General features: G+C 40.3%; 1 protein-coding gene across 12 annotated transcripts; it reads right to left on the bottom strand.

Annotated features, from left to right (window-relative positions):
- Positions 1 to 436: 436 nt before the first annotated feature.
- Positions 437 to 25,708, bottom strand: pum2 (pumilio RNA-binding family member 2). Of its 12 annotated transcripts, none has more exons than XM_037751014.1 (23): positions 25,547 to 25,708; positions 21,398 to 21,761; positions 16,799 to 16,867; positions 15,674 to 15,779; positions 15,332 to 15,423; positions 15,072 to 15,244; positions 13,476 to 13,764; positions 13,254 to 13,347; positions 13,000 to 13,107; positions 12,712 to 12,857; positions 10,694 to 10,835; positions 9,648 to 9,788; positions 9,201 to 9,515; positions 8,878 to 9,105; positions 8,441 to 8,732; positions 8,207 to 8,336; positions 7,954 to 8,088; positions 7,705 to 7,842; positions 6,762 to 6,887; positions 6,433 to 6,504; positions 5,295 to 5,416; positions 4,131 to 4,323; positions 437 to 2,867 (listed from the first exon to the last, which is right to left on the bottom strand). In XM_037751014.1, the coding sequence occupies exons 2-23, from the start codon at positions 21,746 to 21,748 to the stop codon at positions 2,736 to 2,738; spliced, it is 3,594 nt and encodes a 1,197-aa protein (XP_037606942.1). In that variant the 5' UTR covers positions 21,749 to 21,761; positions 25,547 to 25,708; the 3' UTR covers positions 437 to 2,735. The 12 variants fall into 12 exon arrangements, with proteins under 12 accessions (XP_037606942.1, XP_037606934.1, XP_037606935.1 ...); XM_037751006.1 differs by having other exon boundaries at positions 15,332 to 15,519; positions 25,547 to 25,707; XM_037751007.1 differs by having other exon boundaries at positions 7,960 to 8,088; positions 15,332 to 15,519; positions 25,547 to 25,707.
- Positions 25,709 to 26,451: the final 743 nt, after the last annotated feature.

The raw sequence follows: 26,451 nt of genomic DNA, 5'->3' as shown, positions 1-26,451 counted from the left end.
TGTTATTATTATCATCATTATTACTATTATTATCAATTATTATCATTATCATTATTGTTATTAAAATTATATTATCATCATTATTATCATCATTATTATCATTATTATCACCATTATTATTATTATTATCATTATCATTGTTGTTAATATTATTATATTATATATTATATTATTAAATTACACTTTGTTTTCTTGGACAAAAGTTGGTACTTTTACTCAAGTTCACAGATGTAGAGTGACCCTTTCATTTTCTTGGACACATTAGATTGTAATGAGTAGCTCGTGCTTCTGAAAATTAAAAAGGCTGTTGGTACCGATGGATTCATTTTTCTAGTTTCATATGATATCTGTAGCTTCACTCTTGCTTTAACCTACTGGAGCCTCTGAAAGTCTGTAAAGTCGGTCATCAGGAAACCAAAAAGCACAACAATGCGGGTCAAATGTTAGAAGAACAGTTTAATCATACATAGTCACAATTCTGCTTCCAAAAATGAGTTTGTTTTCTTCATCTAACATCTGGAAATGTACATAAGGCCACCTGAAAATGTACATGACTTTGACAGTGTGACAAAACTCATATGTTCATATTTATATAATTGACAATATTTTACATTGCTTTTGCTTACAAGGTAGAAGCTGTTCCAAAATACAGCACTCTTCTGTACAAAAATAATTCTTGTCGTATCCTGTGAAGTTTCCATGGTAGCAGAGAGGACTAAATGCAGCCTCGGTTTTTAGTACAGAGTGTTTTTTTTCTCTTTTTCTTCTTTTTAAACTGTCACACTTCAGAAAAGACTAACAGTGTTAGATGTTACAGCTCCGGTACAAATAGAGGCCGGCCTTTCCCATAACAGATTTAAAAACAAAAAACCATGCCAGATTGTGAAGCCATAAAGTTCTTTTTTTTTTCCTTTAAAATAACACTTGATCAAATAAAACTGTATACATTATATTCAAGGGGGAAAGGAGTGATGAATATACACACATCAAAATGCACATTTTGCCTTTTTCTCCCCAAAAAAGTGTAAAAGACATCCCATTTACAGCATAAACGTTTACAAATGTACAACTGTACAGACGAAATAAAAGCATCACTACAAATTTTAGAGCAAGGCCTGTCAAACACCACGACTAGACATTTTTTTTTCTCAATTAAACTAATAATCTTACACTTATTAACTGCACATATACTACATGTATTCTACAATTATTCATATGAAGCAAAGAAGCCGTCACTACGAGCGTTACAGGGTGAATTGTATAGCCTTTCGATGGCCCCACCGGCCTCCACCGATGCACTTGCATACCCAACCAAATGAGAAAGTTTAAAAAACAAAAACAGAACCATTTAATAAAAAAAAAAAGGTTCTTCCGGCATCCCTTTCTTCAACTCATCCCACTACTTCTAGTTCATTTCACGTCAGATGTACAAAGCTGGGATGAGCTCCACTTCACAACATTTTTTTTTTTTGACGTTCAGGCGGTGGGGGTCCCATCGGCGCTGCAAAGCCCCACCCCTCCCCCATTTAAACCCCAAAAGCAACAATTTACACGTACATAAAGATCGCTAAACTACGTCTACGCAAGAGATGATTATTCAGTACATAAAGATACCGTTTCTAGGGCAGTGTTCATCTCAAAGTACAAGACAGATAAGATGTTACACAAAACATGATAAAGAAAAGAAATCATTCCAAGGATTAAAACCTGTCACAGCATGCCAACACGTACCCCGCTCCCACCCCCGCTATCCCCACAAAAAAGCCCCCCATAACTACGGTCATATCATGTTAAGATTACACGCCCGCTGTACAACCAAACCTCTGCTTCTATAAGTTAATGGTAGCTTTTATATTTTGCATAAACTGCTGAGTGATCGCCTGGATGAGGGCTCAGTGGATGCAGCAGCTCAGGTTGGTCATGTTTAGTACCGAAACTGTTCAGATAATTACATCTACAAGCCGCTGGGGTAAACACCCCCCCCTCTCAATGAGCCTGGAAAAGGAGGCAAGAATAAGCCACCACTGGAAAAACAACCACCCTAGACCAAAGCACCAATCCCCCCCACAAAGCCAAGCTGGGTGGTGACCGTGGCACAGGACACATCACTGTATGTGAAAACTAATCCATCAGCTGCTTTGGCATGGTGGGAAAACACGTCTACTGTGTGTGCATGGGAGAATATACAAATATAATATTTAATCGCCTAGACTTGATTAGAACGGCTGACATAATAAGTCTGGTTACAAAAAAACAAGTTTCTTTTAAAAGGATCACTCAAGTTTAGCCTTATAAAATCACTTGCTGGTGTTAATTGAATTGGAAATTTCAGCAATTGTTTTTTTTTTTTCTACAGAGAATTTACAAGGTAAAAAACTAAATGTACAATATGAAAACCAGTCAAATACATCAATTACATCATTAACAGTGGGCTTGTGCTTTACCCAGGAAAAAAGAAAAAAATGGGCCTGCTGACTGTGCGTCCCCCCCCCCCCTGGAGGGGCCACGCTTGGGGGGGCCGGCGCCAGGGGTGGCAGAGCGGCAGGGGTCAGTTGTCACAGCGTTCTTAGGTGAAGTTGTCCTTTTTTTTTTTGGTAATTCCCCCCCAAAAAATGGGATAACAGAGGGTGTCAAAGGCCCTATGGCTAAGGAGCATCTCTCACAGAACAAAGGGGGGTTTGGGGCTCCTCCTCCACCTCTTCTTCTTCTTCAGGGGACCCAGGATGTCGACGGGACTACATGAGGCCGTTCGTGGGGCCGCCGATGGGGCCCAGTTCAGAGCCGCTCTTCATGTAGTACTTCTCCAGCTTGGCCAGAATGTGCTTCCCGTACGTGTACTTGCGTAAAGTGGCAATGTGAGGCCGGATCTGAGGAGAAGGAGAGAGAGGGGGCAAAGGTCAGAACATTCAAAAGTAGATCGCAAATGATTCGTCGATTAGTTGATCGAAAACAATTTAAGTAATTTCTGAAGCAAAAACATTGGTTTCAGCTTCAAAATGTCTATAATGTCCTTTATGATAGTAAATTAACATTTTAAGGTTTTGGACTGCTGGTCAGTCAAAAACAAGACATTTGGACACCTTGGCGTCTCAAAATTGATGGGCATTTCTCAGATTCCTTACACTTTATAGACAATTAATTGACCAATCAAGAAAATAATAATTGTTAGTTGCCCTAACTCAAAGTCAACGAGGTTCCTTAGGTATTCAAATCCAAACATTGAAATTTTGGTCAAATTACGTACTGTATGTTTTAGCATCAAAATGCTATTCTCCCTTCAAGTCCTTCTAAAAACCTTTTCCCACATGACCTGACGTAGGTTTCTGCATGATGACACTGCTACATGTACAGTATATATACACATCCTTATAGTCAGTATATTAACATTACATACAGTAACTTAGATGGTTAGTAATAACCGATCGAGGCAGCGGTAGACCGGCAGCAACCGCTGTGTTATACGAGGTAAAATTACTGTTTTTGTGAATGGAGTCTGGTGGCTTTGAAGACAGCGATATGACTTCAGTTGCCCGTCAGAAAGGGCTGTCTGTCGGCGAGTTAAAGCGATGAAAATATTCTAAATATAGCGTACACTTAGACTGATATTGATTTTTTTTTAAGTGGCTAAAATAAGCTTTTCTGCTCCCGTCCACAGCTGCTTTACCTCGTCGTCAGACAGCCCTTTCTGGTGGAGAACCGAAGCTGTTATATCGCCCTCTTCAAAGCCACCAGACTACAGTCACAAAAGCTGTAACTTTACCTCGAACAACGTGCGAGTATACATACAGCCTCACTTCAAAAAATACAAACTAACCCTTTCAGTTATTTCCAAACTTAGCGCATCTATCTGTGACTCAGATAATGCTATAGCATTCACATTATTCATGACCTTATTGATTAGCTTTGATTAGCTTACTTTGGTAAACTACATCACTGCTTTTTGTAACGGCTGAGTGGAGGATACAGATGTATTTAATCATTGGTATTGGTACACTGTATTTATGGAGAAACAAGTATAATTTTGTTCAGACTGTTTTGCACTCTCTTACTAGCTGTGCACTCTGTTAATGTACATATAAACCATCTAATTCCATATCAGCGTGATCACACGGATTCAGAGGTTTACCAACCTTGTGCATGATGATTTTGCGCTGAGCAGGTTCTGCCATGTCGATCATTCTTTGGACGACGTAGTTGGCGTACTGGTCCTTCATCATGGTGTACAGGGCGCTGTGGGGCCCGTCCTTCTGGCAGCACACTTCATCGATGAGCAGAGCTCTCTCTGCACGCGAAGAGTGGATCACACACTTCTCCACGACATTACTGAAGGAAACATACAGAGAGAGAGAAAAGCTTCTATTATCAATTCATAATGGAGCTGAAGCAGTAGGCCTGTTGGATTGATGTTTTCAAATTGCACCAGTGGGATCGCCGGCGATATTGACATGTTCTATGCCCTTTATACACTTTTACAATTTAATTAATTAATGTTTATTTCTGATTTATGAACAACTTGACACAGTGCTGAGCAGCATCTCAAATTAATCTTCAGGTTTCCAGCTTTCAGATGATGTACACCACTTCTATGTGACATCTACAGAAGACCCCCTGTACCCCCCCCTAAAGAAGGACAAAACCAGCTCTATTGTGTGTCTCAGAGGGTTAAGAACATGAAAGAAAACGTGTATATGTGTCTTTCAGGATCGTCAACTCGCTCAGTTTTCAATGTTTTTTTCTCGTGAATTTAAGACTATTATCACGCAAATGTTTGAGTTTTTTGTCGGAAATTTCCCACTTTAATCTCAGATAAGTTTTTTCACGTAAATTACTGACTATTATCACGGAAATTTGTGAGTTTTTTTCTCGTAAATGTGCCACTTTAATCTCAGATAATATCAGAGTTTTTTCCTCGTAAATTTTAAACTTCATTATCTCGTAAATTTGTGATTTTTTCTCATAAATTTGCCACTTTAATCTCAGATAATATCAGTTTTTTTTCTCATAAATTTATAACTTTAATCCCGGAAAGTTTTTGTTTTTTCTCTGAATATTACCACCCTCCCCAGGCTCCTATTTTTTTTTTAATACCTACAATGGCACCAAAACACCGTCGTACATTTTTCATGTTGAAAATGAAATGATTTGATATTGATTAGGTTGCACTGTGCTCAGTTAAATAAAACTATGTACAGGTTTATGAAACATCTGAGGTCTGACAGTGAAAAGTTGAATACGTTGTCACTGTCAGGTAGCGTCTTCATCTCTGTCACTACATTAAATCAGACTCAACTCACCTTGCAAATTTGTGTTGGCTGAGGACGAGAACCTTCCCGCGAACCTCTGCAACTATCTTGCTCTTATCTTCCGGTCTGCCGTGCTCCAGAACATGCTGAATGACGTAGTTACCGTACTGATCCTGTAGGAGGCAGACCAGGTGTGAGCTCGAGGTAGAATAACCATCTCAACATTGATTAATAATCACAAAAAAAAAGGATCCGTGCGACTCCGATTAATGCTCATGCACTACGTTTCACCATTGGTCTCAATTGGTGTGAGATAATCATGCATCTCTACGGTGACAGGAAGACGAATGAGTGACACCCCCATTTGTGGTCCTTACAAAAAAAAAACAAAAAAAAAAAAAAAAAAACTTTACGTCATCACTGCGGAAGGTCAGACAGAACAGATGCTGCTGGTTTGGACTCAACCAGCAGCATCGTTGCTCCTTCAGAAATGGGTGATAGACAGTTATGGGTGTAATTTTAGTGTTGACAAGATGGGAGACAAGAACTCACCTGACCAAGCAACAAATAACACCACTCTGAATCGATCTGGTTAAAGTAGTAATTTGTTTGGTAGGTAATGTGACCCCCACCTTTAATTTGGTAGTATTTGCCTTCAAATCCATTTCCTGTCAATCTGTTTTAACAAGAACTGTCAGGATTATGCTCCTGAACTTCAAGTGTTTAAATGATTTACTTATGAACACTTTGGTCATACAGGTCCTCATGGTAATTAGGTGATCACCTAATTACTATGAAATTTGCGGGGCTGTAAAATGTTACCGAACACTTTAGTTGTCCAGAGAGGTTCAAACTCTCTGGAAGCTTCAATCAAAACAATTAACAGTGAAATCAAGAAGATGAAAACAGAAAAACAGATTGATCAGGAGATGAATTTAGGCAAAAGAGAGGGATCATCAGACAGCAGTGTGTCTTGTGAATCCTCTGTGGCATAAAGCAAGAAGAGGGGGAAAAGGCGAGAGAGAGGCGGCTCAGTGGGTTAGGAGAAGGCCTGTAGTTGGAAGTCGGGAGCTGGAGAGCTATCTAAATGTTAAATTACATTGTTTACACAAGAAAAGATTAAAAAAAAAAAGGGAAAGAGGAAGGGGAGCACAGGGACATCCGCGAGAGAGAGGCAAATTGCTCTGACCTTGAACAGTGCATCGCGGGACACTGTATAATATGTTTTGGGTGTCATCTCCAATGATACGCCTTGATATTTCTAGATGGAATAAGTGAAGGGGGGGCAGGGTGGATGTTTAAATAATCACATACGTCAGATGTAATGATACAAATACAGTCATCCTTACACTTTAACACTTAGCGCACCACAACTACACAGGAAACAATGACAAGCTGAAAAAATAATGAAATGCTCAAACATGAAGGAGACATGCAAATACATGTGACAAGCACACGTTTCAACGATGATCCGTCACATCTAAAAAAACAAACAGTGTAGGAGACAGATGTGCTCACCTGGCCCAGCTGTTCAGAGTGCTGATGCAGCTCCTCCAGGATGGGCAGAGTCTGCTCCTGGGTGCAGTGCTCCAAAATCCTTTGGATGACTCTGCAGCCGTAGGGGTGTGTGGAGAGCACAAACACCTGCGGAAGGAAGTAACAATAAAAGCTGATCAATATTCAGGTAATTTCACAAAAATGCAGCATTAGGGCTGTATCGAATAGGCTGGGACCGTCACCTATCTCCGGATTCGATACTAGGGTGCCGATTCGACTAGACATGGGAAAAAGTCAATCATACTCTTCTATAGACTTTTACTTTGGAAAATATCTAAATTAATACATTAAAATGTTTGATTTTCAGCATGTATGTAGTCAGAGATGTCCTGAAGTCAAATATATCAGTCATCGTCAGGAATTATTTATTACATTTCCCTCACAAATTAGTGGTATTTTCTTTTTAATTTATAAAAAGGGACATGTCATGTTTTATACTTCTGGTGAATATAATCCAATCAATCTTATTTCTATATATGTATTTTGTATATACAGTTCTCTTTGTTACCTCTGCCAAGGCCGAAGGCCTAGGAAGGAGGTTTTGTTTTCACCGGCATTGGTTTGGAGGTTAACTCCAAAAGTCCGCGATAGATTTGTAACCTGCCTTTTTTCGGGGGTCTGCGCTCTCCGAGTGCACTTCTAGTTAACACCTTATTTTGGAAACCAGACGTAGACGTAACTTCTCCAAGTCCGTCTCTAGCTCTCCCGTCAGCTCCGTCCTTTTACACATCCATGGTCAGCTCCATCGGGGCCGTTTGAATGCACTTAACATAAATGTCAGTATATGGGTGCTACATATCAAATCAGCACCCAAGTATCGTGATAGTATCGAATCGGGAGATGGGTGTATCATCCCAAAAAAAGGGCAATGACTGGCAGCTGCTGCTCATGATAATAAACCCACCTGTCCTTGGAAGGCATCAATGATGAACTGTAGGGCCTGAGGCTGGACACACTCGATACACTTCTGCACCACATGGTTGCCATTCTGGTCCTTGACACACTTCAACACGTGGCCGTCCAGCTCGCGGACTATGTCGCTCTGAAGTGAAGAAATCAGGGAATGGGGGTGGGGGGGGCGTAATTGTAACGGATGTCACTGTGTTGACAGAACAGCAAAAACATTGTTAAAAAGAAGTATAATCGCACTTACAATTACCTGCTGGTCTGAGGAGATGGACTCCAGGGCTTTCTGGATGACCCTGCAACCATACATCTGCAAAGCCAGGGGGAGGACGTGTCCACGGATTCGTGTTGCCAAAGCCAACTTCTGGTCTGCACTTCCAAACTGCACCACACAAAACACAATGTCTATTACACGCACGCTACAGGAAACTCTGTAGTCTAGTAAATATGTGTGTGTGGTTACGGAAAAGACACCTAGTTAAACTTTAAACAGTCCCAACCTCAAAGAACTTCTGGATGACATAGTTCCCAAATACATCAGTCATCAGTTGGTACGCCGCCTGCAGAATCTCTCCAAACACCATCTGCCTCTCAGCTGGAGTGGCCCTCTCCAGCTTCTGCTGGATGAATCTGGACGGACGGGAACAAAAGAGTGGAGATGAAAAGGAATTTGTCAGATTTTGGTACACCAACGCAACGCACTCCCTACGGTTGAAAAAGCATCTCTCAACCACCTGGATCCGTGCTGGTCCTGAGAGAACTCCACCATGTGTCCCGGCAGGTCACGGAGTTGGAGGTTTGGGAAGCGGTTGTTCCTGAAGTCTTCCAGCAGGCGGCTGCGTCCGGACGGCATGACGTCGGAGCGACTGTAGCGGGGCCGAGACGGAGGGAACAGCTGGCTGCTGGAGTTGAAGAGACTGGACGTCCCCCCGGCGCTCCGGTACTTGGCCTCAGCTCCAGGCGCCGCGGAAATGTAACGCCCGCTGCCATTCGTCAGGCCACCTAGGATTAGAGAATGACCAGATACTGTTGTATGTGAGATGTTTTTTTTGTCTCTGGGACTGTAAAGTGACACTGAATTTTTTTTTTTTAAACTACTGGGTGTAAAATATCCTCTTTGATCAACTATGTTTAAGTGAATCATTCCCAATTCCATGAATATGAGGCTCACCTAGGTGAAGGCTGGAAGAGGATCCATGAGAGGAGGGCAGAGAAGGTGGAGGAGTGAGTGGAGAGTGACCTGGTGTGAGGCCGATGGGGCTGGGTGAAGAGGAGTAACCCAGGCTGTTGTAAAAGGGCTGGCCGATGGGAGTTAAACTGCTGCCACCGCGTTTGTATAGATCAGAACTTGCCAGCAGGGAGTCCCTGCGAGATACGCTGCTACTGGTTGGGCTGGATACTGAAAGAAAAACAACAATAATAGAAAACCAGAGTGAGACAACTAAAAGTAAAGTTTCGTTAGCGTTTCGTGTAGCTCGTGGCTAAGTCACTGACCAGAGGAGCCAAAGCCTCCGAGAGCAGAGCCCAGGCCAACGCCGAGGGAGCTGCCGGTATTGCTGAAGCCCAGAGAGTTTTGTTGCTGCTGCGCAGCAGAGGTGTGAGAGAAGAGCGAGCTGCTCTGAGACGTGTTCGGGACCGAACCAGAGCCGTAAAACGAGCTGGAGGGCAGTCCGCTGCTGGGCGGGGGAGCCTGCTGCTGCTGCTGCTGCTGCTGCTGCTGTTGCTGCTGCTGTTGCTGAGGCATGGAGCGGTACAGCCCGTTGCCTGGACCAGACATGTTGTTACCGGAGCCAGACGCCGACACCGCAGCTGGTGGTGGAAAGAGGAGAGTGTGAGGGGTAGTAGGAAAACTCAGAATGACCCTGATTGTTATTAACTGAGTAAGAACAGGAAGGAGTGGATCCACATATTGAAAAATATGACAAGTGGACTAGTACGTACCAGCTTGTGCTGCTGCAGGGTTGATGAGGAGAGGGGTCTGGACGAGACGAACTGGCCCACCTAGACCAGCTCGGGCACCAGGACCCATCACCAGGGCCCCGTTCTGGTCATAATAGGCTGCAGGGGCCAACACCTGATAACCTGGACAGATGAGGAACATAAAAAAAAGGAGTCAGCAATTATGGATTACTACAAATAAAACAATTTTACTCAACAACAAGTGAGGTGTTTCTAGTGTCAGAACAATGACTAAAAGTTAGGGCTGTCAATCGATTGAAATATTTAATCACAATTAATCACATGATTGTCCAGTTAATCGCAAATTATTCCCACATTTTTTATCTGTTCAAAATGTACCTTAAAGTATTTAATACTCTTATCAACATGGGAGTGGGCAAATATGCTGCTTTATGCAAATGTATGTATATATTTATTATTGGAAATCAATTAACACAAAACAATGACAGATATTGTCTAGAAACCCTCACAGGTACTGCATTTAGCATAACAAAATATGCTCAAATCGTATCATGGCAAACTGCAGCCCAACAGGCAACAACAGCTGTCAGTGTGCTGACTTGACTATGACTTGCCCCAAACTGCATGTGATTATCATAAAGTGGGCATGTCTGTAAAGGGGAGACTCGTGGGTACCCACAGAACCCATTTACATTCACATATGTTGAGGTCAGAGGTCAAGGGACCCCTTTGAAAATGGACTTGACAGTTTTTCCTCGCCAAAAGTTAGCGCAAGTTTGGAGTTATTTAACCTCCTTCACAACAAGCTAGTATGACATGGTTGGTACCGATGGATTCATTAGGTTTCTAGTTTCATATGATGCCGGTACCTTCCCGCTAGCTTTACAACTGAGCGTGTTACAAACTAAAACGTGCGTCATTATTGCGTTAACCTCGACAGCCCTACTAAAAATGTTTGTATTACTACAAAACATACTTAAAAGAACAGTTCAAATGACAACATTGAGCAGTGAAGATAAATGTGTCTTTGGCTATATCGTAGTAGTTGTATGAAGGGGTCTACCAACCAGACATTCCTGCGTACGCCAGTGCCGGGTTCGCGGCGGCTGCTGCAGCGAGAGATTCCTGCTGACTCTGTTGGCCTTGCCCAGGTGTGAGAGGTCGCTGGTTGTTTCCTGTGCGCATCACCTGGAGGAGAAGGTAAGGAGACTGTCGCACCCATTGAAAGCTTTCTAACATATTCTGCATTGAAGTGCCTGAAAACTTTTTGAGCATTAATATATTACATTCAATATTATACATATTAAATAAAGACTAAATGAGGAACAGTCAAAGTAAAAGTTAAGCTAATCTGCTAGGTTGGTGCACAGACCCCCCACCCACTTTAAACACAGTCAAAATACATATACATCAAAACACAAAACAGTTCTACAGTTGAGTTATTGTGTGTTTATGTCGGACCCAATAGGCCTCAGTCACAGCAGCCATTTTGACACGTCACTGCAGGTAAACACAAGTGTAATTAACAACCTTAATTATGGCCCTGGCATTGTGTATGCTAGTTCACTGGAACAGCTGCGACAACAAATAGAACGGGACCATAATTAATTTCATTAATCTTTTTACTCTGCAATTACACGTCAAAATGGCTGCTGTGAGAAAGGGCTTATTGCTCAGAGCAAAAAAGCTACATTTTGGGTCCTTTAAAGCTTCCAATCAGTCATATTTAGCATTTGAGATCCTGCTCTTCGCATACATTATAGACAGTTTATCTGAAATGCATCCCTAAGCACAATACTGACGATGTCAGACGCAGCGGGCAACTCTGCCTCAATAGTAAAGAGCATTTTCTCCATTTGATCCCTTTTAAAATGTCACTTAAACAAAATTAAAGAAACAGACACCCATAAATCTGACTATTAAAATAGACAGCCAGTCTGAAGGTATTTCCATATTACATACTGTGATATGTGCAGCCATGTGGCCATGAACATCATAGTTCCATCTGTACATGGTTGTTCTCTTCACTGTGAAATTATTTAATCAGTGCTTGATGTCTTGAGTGTATTTTTAAAGTCATAAAATAAACCAGACTTGAATTTGTCTGCCCACATTAGCTTTGAGTTGTGTTTATGAAATGCATGCAATTTATCGTTCAAGACAGACTTTTCACAATGAGCCCTGCTATTCAGAGCCACCTTAAAACCAAGTTCACACTGCACGACCTTCAAAGTCGTCAGATCGCAGTACTGTTCACAATACACAACTTGTCTTGTAATCAGGAGTCTTTAAGTCGTCGTGGTTTTCATGCTTCGTGACATGTAAGGGATAATTTACAGCGAGCCAGTCTTTGTGTGAAATAAACTCTGATGCGAACCCCTTGAGGGGTACTACTTAAGAAATCAATAATTTGACACAAAAACTGTCAGCCAGAGTGCCGAGATCAGAACTGCGTGCATGGCAACGGTTTGTTAAACATAGCAACGGTCTGCTATAAAGAAATAACAGACCGTAGAACGCCGTGATTGACCAATCAGTAACGAGTATTCAACAAAGCCGTGTAATAAACTACTAGATCTTTCACCAGGAGGAGTCACCAATGAGGTTTCCAAGCTACGTTTTATCACAAAAAACATGCGAGAAATAGACGGTAAATGCGCTCTCATTGGCTGTAGCTTGTGGTCGGAGTCCTCGACAGGTCCAGATATTTAGAAAGGCAATCCAGGCACGCTCAAAATATAAAACAAGTGGCAACGAGGAAGGGAAAATATTGAAAAGCCTTTATTGTAGTGACTAAATCATTTAAAAAGCCAACATGTTTCGACCACTGCAGGTCTTCGTCAGGGCTTAAAAAACAAAAAAAGAGTCCAGATAAGTAGCATGCTAGATATCTGGAATGTGTCGGCAAGGCATCGGCGAGCCTCTCGGCTTACGTCTTTGAACAGTTCACACGTGACGCTCGAGCACCGATGTGCGAGCGGCAAGCCAATGCCGATTTGCCTCTGATGTTGGGGCAAAAAGTCGTGTAGTGTGAACTAGGCATTATGAAACACATCATCAAAATCAAAAGCACAACACTTCGTACCTGTTGTTGGCCCGGCCCTGGTCCCTGATTGGATGCTTGTTGATTAGCTGAGTGATTGGCAGTTGATGCAGCCTGTTGCTGGAAAAGGTTAGCCGGGTACACGCCCCAGGGAACGCCGTAGTACTGAGGTGGAACCACTGTGGGGCCTGAGGGAAACATTTTGATGTTATATACACATCTTGTGATAAAGATAGTACTTTTTATCTAAACTTGCAACAGCATTGTGTATCAAAAATTAGCTTTAACTGACGAGAACAAGAAGGGATAAAAATGTGCGTATATGTTCACCTGCAAGCGAGGCTGCTGCTGCCAGCCCGGCGGCAGTGTAGGGGTCGGTTCCAGGGGGCCCAGCGTTGATGATGTAAGGGTTTGGCACAAACGCAGGAGCAAGGCCAGCTGGGTAATGTGAGGAACCGTAATGTAATTCATATTTCAATATCAAATCTCATTCAAATGACTATTCAACTGTTAAAAACTGATCTCTAGAGTAGTTAAACGGCACACTGTGCTACACACTGAGTGAGACAAACGGCACCACTTACCGAGATGCTGCTGCTGGGCTGCAGCTAGCGCGTACTGTTGTTGCTGAGCTGCAGAGAGCTGTTGAACAGTCAGGGCGTTAGATCTCTGGAACAACTGGAAAAAACAAAACTAGAATTAGCGCCTCCTGGTTGTATCTCTATCGGCCATGGCTGTCACCGGTGCGGCGACATAAAACAGATCACAATCCTCTTAGAGTTCGATCTCTTTGTTTTTCAACAAACCTGCTGCTGTGAGTTGTAGTCAAACAGTCCTACTGGAGTCCCCGAGGAGTCCACCTGGATCTGGTTCCCAGCATAGTCGAACTGGAGGGACTCCACGCCGCCTTGCTGCTCCATACCCCCCATATTCTGGGCTTCCTGGTTCTGGAAGTCCTCGGGCTTGTTTTGGGCGGGGTTGTGTTGTTGGAGGACATGTTGGTGGTGCTGCGCCATCATCTCCATACCCGTCTGACTGGGACCCATTCTCTCCACAGCCTCGGTGGGGGAAGCTTGGCGGCTTCCAGGGGTTGGACTGGGAAAGTAAAGATGCCATTTTTAGCACAAAACTTGGCCTCAGACAGGAAGCCTAGCAACGTTAATGAGGCCTTCACATTGTTATTCACTCACTCATCTGGACAATTGCATTATTTTTAGGCTTCATTGCAATGCTCAAATTTGCCAAAACATTAGAGCAACTTTACTGTTATATTAGCTTTGGGCATTCTGACGAGAGGATTATCTAAAACACAGGCTGCAGAAGAGGTTGGAAGTTACAGCTCAGTCTCAATTTAAAACCACCATGGTTATAAAGTATAAAACAATAGATAGCCGTTCATCTTATGTTATGGTAAACAGGGTTCCTACACATTTTACATTTCAAAATTCCATACTTTTTCCAGACTCAAATTTTCAGTCTTGGTAGATTTTTCAGACCACATTTGACTTTGTGACTCGGGGAGGATGCTGTGACAAGATTTTACACAAAGTTTGCATCCAACTTTCTTTTCCCATTTGAAATTGTTAACCAACCAGGCTTTGTATTTGGGATTGTCAAGCTAACCCCTCAGAAAACTTGCATTTACTCATTGTGGCCGTTCGGTCCACAGCCCTACACAGAAAGTTGGACGAGGTCCCACTGTCAAACATCTTGCACTTGGGGACAGAGCTGTTTTGCCAGCTTTGCCCAGGCCAGGCGCATGCACTTCTGTCGCTCTAGGCGAAAAACAATTATGTTGCTCCTCTATTAGCAACAGGGACAGAAATCCATTCTGGGATTTTTTCCTACTGGCACTCGCATAAACGGCCTCTCCATCTCAGAGCCGAAAAAAATTTGGGCAGTAATTTTAACACCAATACAGTTTTTGTGGTATAAAGAGAGTCGGATGATACTGAAGATCTTCAAGACACTTCATGGTGATCATTTTGTATAAGAACGTCGCCACTGCACTGAATCAAAACAAGACCAGCCAGCTGGAACATTAGTCACAGTTCGTCATGTTCACGATAAAAATGACTGACCAATCAGATTTCATCAAAAACGGCCCAGTCTGACAGGCAGCGTTTCGCTCTGTGCCGTCAGCCTGCAGTTACTGCTATTGGTTACTGTTAATCTTGTTATTTTGCTCAAAATGACTAGTTGGCCCATATTTCGCCGCCAAAGTGTCGCCCTAGGCAATTGCCTAGTTCGCCTATATGACCGCGTCGGCCCTTGCTGTAACGTACAGGTGCAGAGGCAGCTCTTTTTATCCATACTTTCTTTTCCCATACTTATCAAGACCTGGAAATTATTAAAATCAAATTCCATACTGCGTAGGAGCTCTGGGTAAAAGGAAAACCTACTTGAAATCTTTGCAGTCTCTGTCCATGCCGTTTAGTAGACCTCTTCCGTTGGCTTTAGCGGGATCGTTCTCATCTCCCACCTTCATCTCTGGGCTCTTGTCCTCTTCAAAGGGGGACACTTTCTCTTGGACATCAATCTTCTCTCTCCCATCTTGGTCGACATCTCCTCCACCCTGTATTCATAAAACAGATTAGGTAAGATTACGTGCCGCCCTTGAGAATAAGTGTTGAGATAGAAGTGAGACAGAAGCTCAACTCACATAGCCACCGTTCCTGTAGCGTCCATCCATCTTGTCACCCGGAGAGGAGCTCAGGACATACTCCACCATGCTCACCCCGAGGCCTCCACCTTCTGAGCGAGGTGAAAGCACAGAATTGGCATCACCATTCCCATGGAAACTCTGGCCTGGTCGCCGCTGCACCATGATCGGCTGAGACACTGAATGATCTGAATGAAGAGCCGTGAGCAAATATCTAAATAGTTGTGTACATAAACTATAGCTGGGTAAACAACACCCAGTCAGATTTTATAATGAATTTTTCATTTTGAAGAAAGAAAAGCTACAGTACATGAGAATAACAAAGATATAGGAGCCACTCACGAGGTGATCCCCATGCGTTGTCCCTCCACTCCTCTCCCAGAAGCATTCCTTTCCTTCCATCCTTGTTCAGCTCGTCAGAATCCCAGAGTTTTTTTGCTGGCAGAAGCTACAAATAAATTGGACATATTGTTTACGCATCTGTAAGATCATTGCATATCTAAAACATTAGCTACTATCAACAACCATAGCTTATTTAAAATGTGATGTTTAGTGGTTAGGTTACAAATTTTAAGTTTTTACTGTAGTCTTGGTCGGCTTAACACTTTCTCTTAGACATACTTCATCAAAAATCTTTCTTTGAGTGTGAACTATAGACTTGAGGTGGCTGTAGAGATCCTAGTTCGCTCCTTCAAGGAGAACACTTTATAGCATTTTTATCCTTAATGATTGCCAGTAGGGCTGCAACTAACGATTGTCCTCGTCGATTAATATGTCGATTATTTTTTTCAATTAATCGATTAGTTGTTTGGTCTTTAAATCGTCAGAAAATGATGAAAAATGTCGATCAGTTTTTCTCAAAGCCCAAGATAACCTCCTCAAATGTCTTGTTTTGTCCACAACTCAAAGATATTCAGTTTACTGACAGAGGAGTAAAGAAACCAGAAAATATTCACATTTAAGAAGCTGGAATCAGAAGATTTTGAACTTTTTTCTTTAAAAAAAAAGAAAAAAAAGAAAAGACAAACCGATTACTCCATTATTAAAATAGTTGGTGATTAATTTAATAGTTTACATCTAATGGTTGCAGCTCTACTTGCAACTACTGCAGTTATAGTGTATGTTTATAACCAAATACATTCACTCACCCCTACACTATAATCCACTTCACCACTGCCCATGTGTATGCTCAAATGCAAACTACATGCACTCATTTTGTCAAATGTGCAAGCATGAGTTGGTTTCTGAGTTGGTTTCTCTCTGTTTGAGCCGCTGTCTCCTGCTCTTCCATTGGTCACAAGATCTGCTCTGACCTACTGTAGGTTAATCTGATCTACGTTAAGGAGCGAACTACAGATGTCTTACTGCTGTCTTTCAAGCCTAGACAGGATGAGTGTGTCATAGAGATTTTCATTTTGATTTAATGCTGCACTGTAATGGAGAAAAAGACGGATGTTAGCCTCTTACCTCTCCCATGCCCCTCGACTCCAAAGCCAGAGCTTGGAAGTCGTAGTTCATTTCATCCTGAGCACGGACCTGAGGCAAAGCAAGAAAAAACGGACTGTAAAAAGAAAGAAGCTAAAAGCACCAAAGACATTAAAAGATATTACATTCATTCCACTCACTGCAGAGCAGAACAAACTAAACTGTTTTCTTTGATTTTTGTTCCAATTTTACCCTGAAAATATTTTGGTTCTATGAAATAAAAAAGCCAACAGCAAAATATAACCTTACAGGTGAATTACAAAAGGCCTCCCCAGCTAGGGCTGCACGATTATGACCAAAATGATAATCATAATAATTGAGATTATCACAGTTTTAGGAAAAAACATTTGCATTGCACTTTCACATTTAAATAAATAGAGCAGTGCTTCCACTTCCATGTTGAGCTACATTCTTGCTAAAAAATATTTGCCTCAAAATAAGACTGGTCCTTATTCACAGTGCATCAAAATAATTGTACCAAAACTTTTTACCCAAAATCAACAGAGCCCTGCTTCCATTTTCTCAATGTGCTACATTCCTGAAAATGAACAAACTTTCACATAAAAAGGACTTAAAAAAGGTTCTTCTTCACCTGAATTTAGTGCATTTTCTATGAGCAGAGCATTTTAAACATCAATATCGCAGTTGGTCATGCTCATTTAATTGTGATTAATATTTGATTCATTGTGCATCCCTACTCTGTCCACAAAAGCTTGTTCTTCAACAAAAACACAACAATTTGTTTTTGAAAAAAACGAAAATAAGAAAAGAAGAATCCTCTGGGTCAACATCTGTTTTTGCTTTGAAATGTGTAATTCTAAATGTGTAATTAGCTATTCATAAGTTATCCTAATCACCAGAGTACAACTCTGTTTAGAAGGATTTTCATTCAATGGATGAGTCATTTGATCATTTCCTGTACGGAAACAGGTGTTAAAAGGTTACAAACACATGAAACATTAGAATCACAGCACTATAACAAAACAGCGATGCTGCACCCACTTTCTTTTCCCTCTGGTCTTTCCTGATTGTGTGTGCATAAGAAAAGTAGGGGTGTCACATACAAAACTTCACTCTGGCGTGCCCCGTGGGCCTTTTGTCATCTCAAATGGAGATCTTTGGCATCAAACACTACAGGTGACACCATACAAATATCTTAAGGACAAAAAGAAAACCGCACTAATGTGAGAATAACCCGGATAGTATCTGCTGTAAACAACACAAAGAGAAAAAAGGTGACCCGACAAGAACATCTTTCTTTTCATTGGGCTGAATAATAACTAGGGCTGCACGATTATGGCCAAAATGATAATCCCGATTATTTTGATCAATATTGAGATCACGATTATTCATAGATTTTAGGGACAAAACATTTTTATTGCAAATTCACATTTAAATAAACAGATCGCTGCTTTCACTTCCATGTTGTGCTACATTACAACCATCAAATTCTAAATGTTATTCTTTTACTTTGTTATCTATAATGATTATTAGCATAAAAAACACACAATTCAAATGATTAGGAAATAAATTATTATTATTGATAAAAAAATTACAATTACAAGCTGTTGAGAGGTAGTGTTAGGAAGTTAAACAGGTCATAATTCACTCTCTAGCATCTATTTTATGTTGCTGTGAAAACATCTCCTTCAAACAACTGGATTTATTCAAGTTTCTCGCCAAAACTCCATTTTACAAGATTACATTTGAACGCATCATGACAGCACTATAATTTACCATCGGCCAGTACTCATTTTACTGTGTAGAGCTTGAACGCACCATAAGCACAGTGTAGCGTGTAGTTCCGTGCTGTCGGCAGACGAATGAATTACAATATAAAAAGTGTCTGATTAAATTAGTTATTCCGAATGTTTTAAGGTTGTTCCTACACAGCTTATTTTGGACTTGCAGTTGTGACAAACTGTAGCTTTATGCCTTCTTCACTGAGCTGAAGAACTACCATATTGACAATATGTTGTGTGTGTGTGACGTTACCGACTGTGGCGACGTAAAACCATCATGTGGCTAAAAAAAGCCGGATATATTATATGAGACAGCTGAAAACGTCCGGCTTCGATCGGCTGCTGATTGTCGGTGCATCTCTAGCTGTTTAGTTTAGGAAGCACTTGATTTATGCAGAAGAGTTGTCTATTATAAGCGGAGCATTTAAAACGTCAATATCACAGTCGATTATGTTCATTTAATTGTGGGAAGACAAAAATTGTGATCGAGATTAATATTTTATTAATTGTGCAGCCCTAGTAATAACCCAATCCACTGTATGTATGCATGGGGGGCTGTTGTACAAAGGTCTCAGACATGCATAGGAAATGAGGACCATTGCCCAGTTAATGGATTGAGACAGACACAATTAGGCTATGTGTCTCAATAATTACAGTGTTGGCCACAAACACATTTTGCATAAATTAAATGAAGATTTTTAAAGAGAGGGAAAGGAACACAAAAAACAACAAAAACATCTTTTAAACTTATTATTTGTGGTGCCTGATGGATTGGTCACCTTATCGGTATATATAGATGAGACGAAGCCCCTGAAACCAGCCCAGTCTGGTAGAAGCTCAATATACCTACATGACGTTGCCTCCTTTTACATTTCCAACTTGCAATTCTAGAACATTGTATGTATGCCCAACCCTTGTAGGGCAATTATTAAGTATTAAGTTGGCTACCGACATCATTATGTTCTATCATAATGTACTTTCCCTTTGTACTCCCATAACCCAAACCCATGCAGGTTAGGTGAGGTGGGTGTGTCGCTACAGGCACCAATAAGATCAAGTCTAATCCAGAAAGTCCACTTTGTGCAACAAATCTATAAAACTGAAAAGACTCTTCAGATGCCAAAACACTGCACGGCAGTATGATAATGCAAGACTAGGATATTACAAGTCTGGCCGGTTATCTCAGCGACAATCACTCTCCTGCTGTGCCAACGCACTCAGTGGCCAAAGCACGAGTCTCACACCATTTGTCTGCTGCAAATGAGGAGGCTGCGTTTGTATAAAAAGCAGTGCTATTACCGTCTTAACACACCGAAGTCTATCTATTAGGGCTGAAACAATACACCTATCTCCAGATTCAATACTATCACGAAACTTGGGTGCCGAGTCGATATGTATTGTGATTTTAAAGTACTGCGATTCTACAAGTACTGCGATTCGATATTATGTTTTTTGTTAACTTTTTTAACACTAGACCATGGGGAAAAATTGAAAAAAAAAGTCAAACTTTGGAAAATATCTAATGATACACCTATCTCCTGATACAATACTATCACGAAACTTGGGTGCCGATTCGATATGCATTGCGATTTTAAAGTATTGCGAATCGATATTACGATTTATTGCAATTTTTGTTAACTTCTTTTTAACACTAAACCATGGGGAAAGTTGAATCATACACTTCTAGGGACTTTTACTTTGGAAAATATCTAAATTAATACAGTAAAATTTTTTGATTTTCAGCATGTATGTAGTCAGAGATGTCCTGAAGTCAAATATATCAGTCATTGTCAGGAATTATTTATTACATTTTTTCCAGCAACCCAGAAATCAAAGAATAAAGACATTTCCCTCACAAATTAATGGTATTTTCTTTTTAATTTATAATTGACATGTAATGTTTTATACTTCTAGTGAATATAATCCAATCAATCTTATATCCATTTATGTATTTCGTACAGTATATACAGTTCCTTTTGTTAACACCTTGTTTTGAAAACCGGACGTAGTTCCACGTGTCTACTTCCTCTAACTTCTACAAGGTGGTCTCTAGCTCTCTCGTCAGGTCCGTTCTCTTTATACATCCATGGTCAGCTCCTTCGGGGCCGTTTGAATGCATTTAACATAAATGTCAGTATATGGGTCCTCTACAGTTGTAGCGTCGGCCCATTTGACCACGAAGATGAGTGACGGCCGGCTTGACCGCACTTTACTGCAATAAGAAAACATTTCCTGTCCATGACAGAGTTAGCATGCAGCTTTAGCCGTGATGTCTAGCTCTGCTTTTCCTGCAATGTGTGAAACCCAAAGTGTTTCCATACTTTGCCGGATGTGTAGTGTTTACCACTTTGGATTTAAAATGTGAGGGTGCAGGCCGTATCCAAGCGGACCCTCTGCCGTTTTCTACTTTCTCGTTTCGGCTCGCGGCGGCCGGATGCTGTTTGTTTTGGTTGACGGATACGGAACAGATTTGATGCACCCCACAGCATTAAGCTTTACCAACAAAAGCCAAACTCCAACCTCAATAAAACATGCAAAGAAGAACACGTGGAATATGTGACCTGGTGTCAGTTGTGTGACTAACAGAGTCTTATTGTTTGGGCTGCACATCACATTATGTGTCCAAATTCTGACACAGCAAGATGCTACAGAGTCCACTGACAAGTTATCCAGTGGAATTTACACCCTATACTACCTTTCACAAAGTATAATACAATAGGTGTAAGTATTGATACAATATTCAGTGAAATTTGTAGCCTTAGTCGATACAAAATACTGCTGTCTGTCCTTCTAACCTGCACTAAATCAAATAATATTACAAAGACTGATGATCACTTACCTGATCAACATGATTGGCATCACCAGTTGGCCAGCGATGCTTGCTGGGTGTGCAACTTCCAAGCTGCTCTCCGGGCTGCCTCTGAAAGAAGTATCCGACTGTGGCGTCATCCTGAGAACGTCCACTTAGCGGAGGCTGCGGGGTACCCGGGTTGGGGATGACTACCCGGTCCATGCCTTGTAAATGTGAGACTCCAGGAGCCTGTCCAGCTACCCCAACTGAGGCTAAGGGCCCTCCAACGTGAACTCTGACACCTCCAGTCTCAGGAGCGCCATTTGCATGCAGCATCCCACCTCTTGTCTCCTGCCAGGCCACGTCATTCATACCTAGGATGCTGCATGGAACGCTCATTCCACGGGAAAGCCTACACGAGACAAAATGTACAAACACATGAGTATCATGTTGACATGAATGCAGTCTTGTTACATCACCCTTTTGTGCTGTTATGCATAATAGAATATAATTGACTCCCAGTCTAGCAGAGACAACTGCCTGACGCAACTTAGTCAGATATATGGTTTAAGTGACTTTCTATCAAAATAATAATAGGGATGGGAGGAAAATAATCGATTCACCTATGTATCGCGATTTTGAAATATATTTTTTTAATGCCAGAATCAATATATTTGCTCCATTTGAGTCTATGTGGAGGCAGAAAGAAGTTACTATCCGTTCCGTATCCGTCAACCAAAACAAAACGCGGCCAGCCGCAACGATTGTAGAATCGCAGTACTTAAAAATCGCAATACATATTGACTCGGCACCCAATTATCGTGATAGTATTTAATCAGGAGATGGGTGTGTCGTCCCAGCCCTAATAGATAGACTTCGGTGTGTTAAGACGGTAATAGCACTGCTTTTTAAAACAAACGCAGCCTCCTCATTTGCAGCAGACAAATGGTGTGAGCGCTAGAGACAGACTTGGCGAAGTTAGAGGAAGTATACACGTGTGACTATGTCCAGTTTTCAAAATAAGGTGTTAACAAAGGGAACTGTATATACAAAATACATATATGGAAATAAGATTGATTGGATTATACTCACCAGACGTATAAAACATTAAATGTCCCTTATAAATTAAAAAGAAAATACCACTAATTTGTGGGGAAAATTTATTTTTGGGCTGCTGGAAAAAAAATTAATAAATAATGCCTGATAAGGATGATATATTTGACTTCAAGACATCTATGACTACATACATGCTGAAAATCAAACATTTTTACTGGATTCATTTAGATATTTTCCAAACTAAAAGTCCCTAGAAGTGTATGATTTTATTTCCCCCAATGGTCTAGTGTTAAAGTTAACAAAAATTGCAATAAATCGTAATATCGAATCGCAATACTTTAAAAATCGCAATACATATTGAATTGGCACAAGTATTGTGATAGTCTTGTATCAGGAGATAGGGTGTCTCGTACCAGCCCTACAATATAAAGTCAATGTAGCACCCATTTTAACGTGAAAGTTGTGTTACTGTATTCTGGTAATAGGCTAATGAAAGCTGTAAAATGTGGGCTTTATCCTTGACTCCTATGTGAAGCCCTGAGACAAACCAACTTTTAATGTAGACTTCAGGAAAAGGATGGACCCAAAATAATACCAATTCATGCATGCAACTTAAATGTCTTCCCCGGGACATGACTAATTCCTGACAATGACAGATATATTTGACTTCAGGACATCTGACTACATACATGCTGAAAATCAAAAAATGTTACTGCATTAATTTTGAGATTTTCCAAACTAAAAGTCCCTAGAAGTGTATGATTTAACTTCCCCCCATGGTTTAGTGTTAAAAAAAAGTTAACAAATTGCAATAAATCATAATATAAAATCGCAATACTTTAAAAAAAAAAAATCGCAATACATATCGAACCACCACCCAAGTATTGTGATAGTATTGCATCAGGAGATAGGGTGTCTCGTAACAGCCCTACAATATAAAGTCAATGTAGCACCCATTTTAACATGACAGTGGTGTTACTGTATTCTGGTAATAGGCTAATGAATAAAATACAACATGTGGGCTTAATCCATGACTCCTATGTGAAGCCCTGAGACAAACCAACTTCTAATGTAGACTTCAGGAAAAGGATGCACCCGAAAGAATACTAATACACGCATGCAACTTAAATTTCTTCTCCGGGACAGGTCTAATTCCTGAAAATGACGGATATATTTGACTTCAGGACATCTCTGACTACATACATGCTGAAAATCAAACACTTTTACTGTATTAATTTAAATATTTTCCAAAGTAAAAGTCCCTAGAAGTGTATGATTCAACTTTCTCCATGATCTAGTGTTAAAAAAGTTGCAAAAAAATTGCAATAATATCCAATGACAATACTTTAAAATCGCAATACATATCAAATTGTCACCCAAGTATTGTGATAGTATTAAATCAAGAGATAAGTGTGTCGTCCCATCCATACAATATAAAGTCAATATAGCACCCATTTTAACGTGACAGTTGTGTTACTGTATCCTGGTTACAGGCTAATGAAAGCTGTAAAATACAACATGTGGGCTTTATCCTTGACTCCCATGTGAAGCCCTGAGGCAAACCAACTTTTAATGTAGACTTCAGGAAAAGCATACACCCAAAAGAACACCAATACATGCATGCAACTTAAATTTCCTTCCTGGGACATGACTAATTCCTGAGTTTCTAGCTTCATGCCATGGCTGCAGAAACGTTAGTTAGCTTTGCTCCTGAATGAGCCAAATTTAATTGCACGTGTTGCTCAACATCAGGGCATTAGCGTCAAAATGGGAAGTCTACCTTTGCCTTGTTGCTCATTTACTGAACGAGCAATGCAAGAACAAAACAAGTGAATGACAAGCATGTTAATGGCTTACATCCCATGAATGCTAGCTGGTTAGCCTACAGTGTTAGCTGGTTAACATTAATGTAACATTACCAATGATTAAAAACAGGAAACGATCACATAATACGGATTTTATTTTAGTCACAACGAGAGCTGCAGCTGGTTTTAATAAATATATAACTGGCTACAACAATAAAGCCAACATTTGTTGTGCTCGTTGTGGCGTGCTAACCTTTCAGCTAGCAAGCTAACGTAGCTAACCTAGCATGCTAACGAAGCTAACCTAGCCGTTTGCTAATAAGCTAAGCTAACTTAACGGCTTTAAATGCGTCAATTATTGTTTTTAAATAGGTAATCGCGAACAGTTTGTACCTTTTGTTGTTTTGATTAACATCCAATCATTTATTGGCAACAAGCGGATATTGAATTTATTGTTAGCATAAATGTGAATTAGCATTAGCTAGCATGCTAACGTAGCCGTTGCTAACAAACAAGCTAACTTTACGGCTTTAAATGCATAAATGATTGTTTTTAAATAGTTAATAACTAGCAGTTTGTACTCGTACTGCACATCTCTGTTTGTTTTATTAACATCCAGTCATGTAGTACAACTAGAAGATATTTAATGTATTGTTAGCATTAGCTAGTAATGCTAACAATGCTAACCTAGCAAGCTAACGAAGCTAATCTAGCCGTTGCTAAAAAGCAAGCTAACTTAACGGCGTAATTTAGTTTTTAAATGGTTAATAACGAACAGTTTGTACTCGTATTGCACATATGTTTGTTTTATTAACATCCATAATAAACACAGATATTGAATTTATTTTTAGCATTATTGTGAATTAGCATTAGCTAGCATGCTAACAATGCTAATAAGCTAGCATGCTAACAATGCTAATAAGCTAGCATGCTAGCCGCAGCGGGCCTGCTCTGTTTATTATTGGTTTGGCGACGCGAGACATCAAAGTTACATTTAGTGAATTTGCAATTGTTTTGCAGTAAGATAGTGGGCTTCATAGTAAGCTTATTTTATTAGTTTTCAAATGTTGCATTGATTGAATAAAACCCCCAAACATGGCTAATGTGGATGCTAACTGCTCAGTTGTTGTTGAAGCTAAAACACATGAAGCAACAACATGGCTCCGCTGCGAGCATCCAAACAGAGACAGACACAGAGACAGAGACACGGAGACACGGAGACTACAGGGGCCTGGACCGCTAAACAAAAGAGGAAACACTCTCAGCTCAGCAGCGGGTATATCTCCGTCTCTTTGTTTCATAAGATGAGATATAAAGCGCAGATAAAGCTACTCACGCGTTGTGGTGTGGAGAGAGGGTCGATGCTCGTTGCTCGCCGTCAACCAGATTCTATATTGTTTAGTTTCCTTTGGCCAGAGAGCGGTGATTTAGTGAAGGCTCGGTAGTCAGAGCTCAGAGTTCCACTAGCGCTGGAGCCCCCTCCCTGTAAATAGCGTGAACTACGTAGACATGCGTACAACAATGAGAATATCAGACTTACCCTAACGTAGCTTCTGTGCACCTAAATTGTAAAACTAAATAAAAGAAGAAAAAAAAATAGAGTAAAACTAGATAAAATATATTTTTAAAATAAAAGAAAAAATAAAGAAAAAATACGATAGAACTAGATAAAAGAAATACAAAATGCAGTAATACTAGATACAATCTGAATATCAGCCTCCCCCTAACGTACCTTTTGTGCACCATGTGACCGTAACATGCTGTAAAATTGAAAATAAAAATATTTTTTTAAATTTTTATTTTAACCATAAATAGGAAGGAAATCACAAAATAATAATAATTGGAAGACACTTTTTTATTTTGTTCCCAGGATATAAATACTAACTACTCTACTTTAAAGTAGATAAAATAAATAAAAATAATTTAGTAAAACTATACTTTACTATAGTAAAAAATACAGTAAAATTAGATAAAAGAAATAAAAACATGCAGCAAAACTAGATAAAAGAAATAAAAAATACAGTAAAACTAGATAAAAGAAATAAAAAATACAGTAAAACTAGATAAAAGAAATAAAAAATACAGTAAAACTAGATAAAAGAAATAAAAAATACAGTAAAACTAGATACAAGAAATAAAAAATACAGTAAAACTAGATAAAGTAAATAAAAAATACAGTAAAACTAGATACAAGAAATAAAAAATACAGTAAAACTAGATAAAACATTGTTTTAAACAAAT

This window comes from Sebastes umbrosus, chromosome 18, assembly GCF_015220745.1.
Source record: "Sebastes umbrosus isolate fSebUmb1 chromosome 18, fSebUmb1.pri, whole genome shotgun sequence".
Taxonomy (NCBI): Eukaryota; Metazoa; Chordata; class Actinopteri; order Perciformes; family Sebastidae; genus Sebastes; species Sebastes umbrosus.
Note: the sequence above shows the minus strand (reverse complement) of the source record. Positions and strands in the feature narration are given on the sequence as shown.

Coding starts and splice junctions, on each gene's coding strand:
- pum2 (XM_037751006.1), bottom strand. CDS start 21,748: ATGAGCGTTCCATGCAGCATCCTAGGTATGAATGACGTGGCCTGGCAG. Junction 13,348..13,475: donor ACTACAACTCACAGCAGCAG/GTTTGTTGAAAA, acceptor TGTTTTTTCCAG/TTGTTCCAGAGATCTAACGC. Junction 12,858..12,999: donor AGCAGCAGCCTCGCTTGCAG/GTGAACATATAC, acceptor TGTTTCCCTCAG/GCCCCACAGTGGTTCCACCT.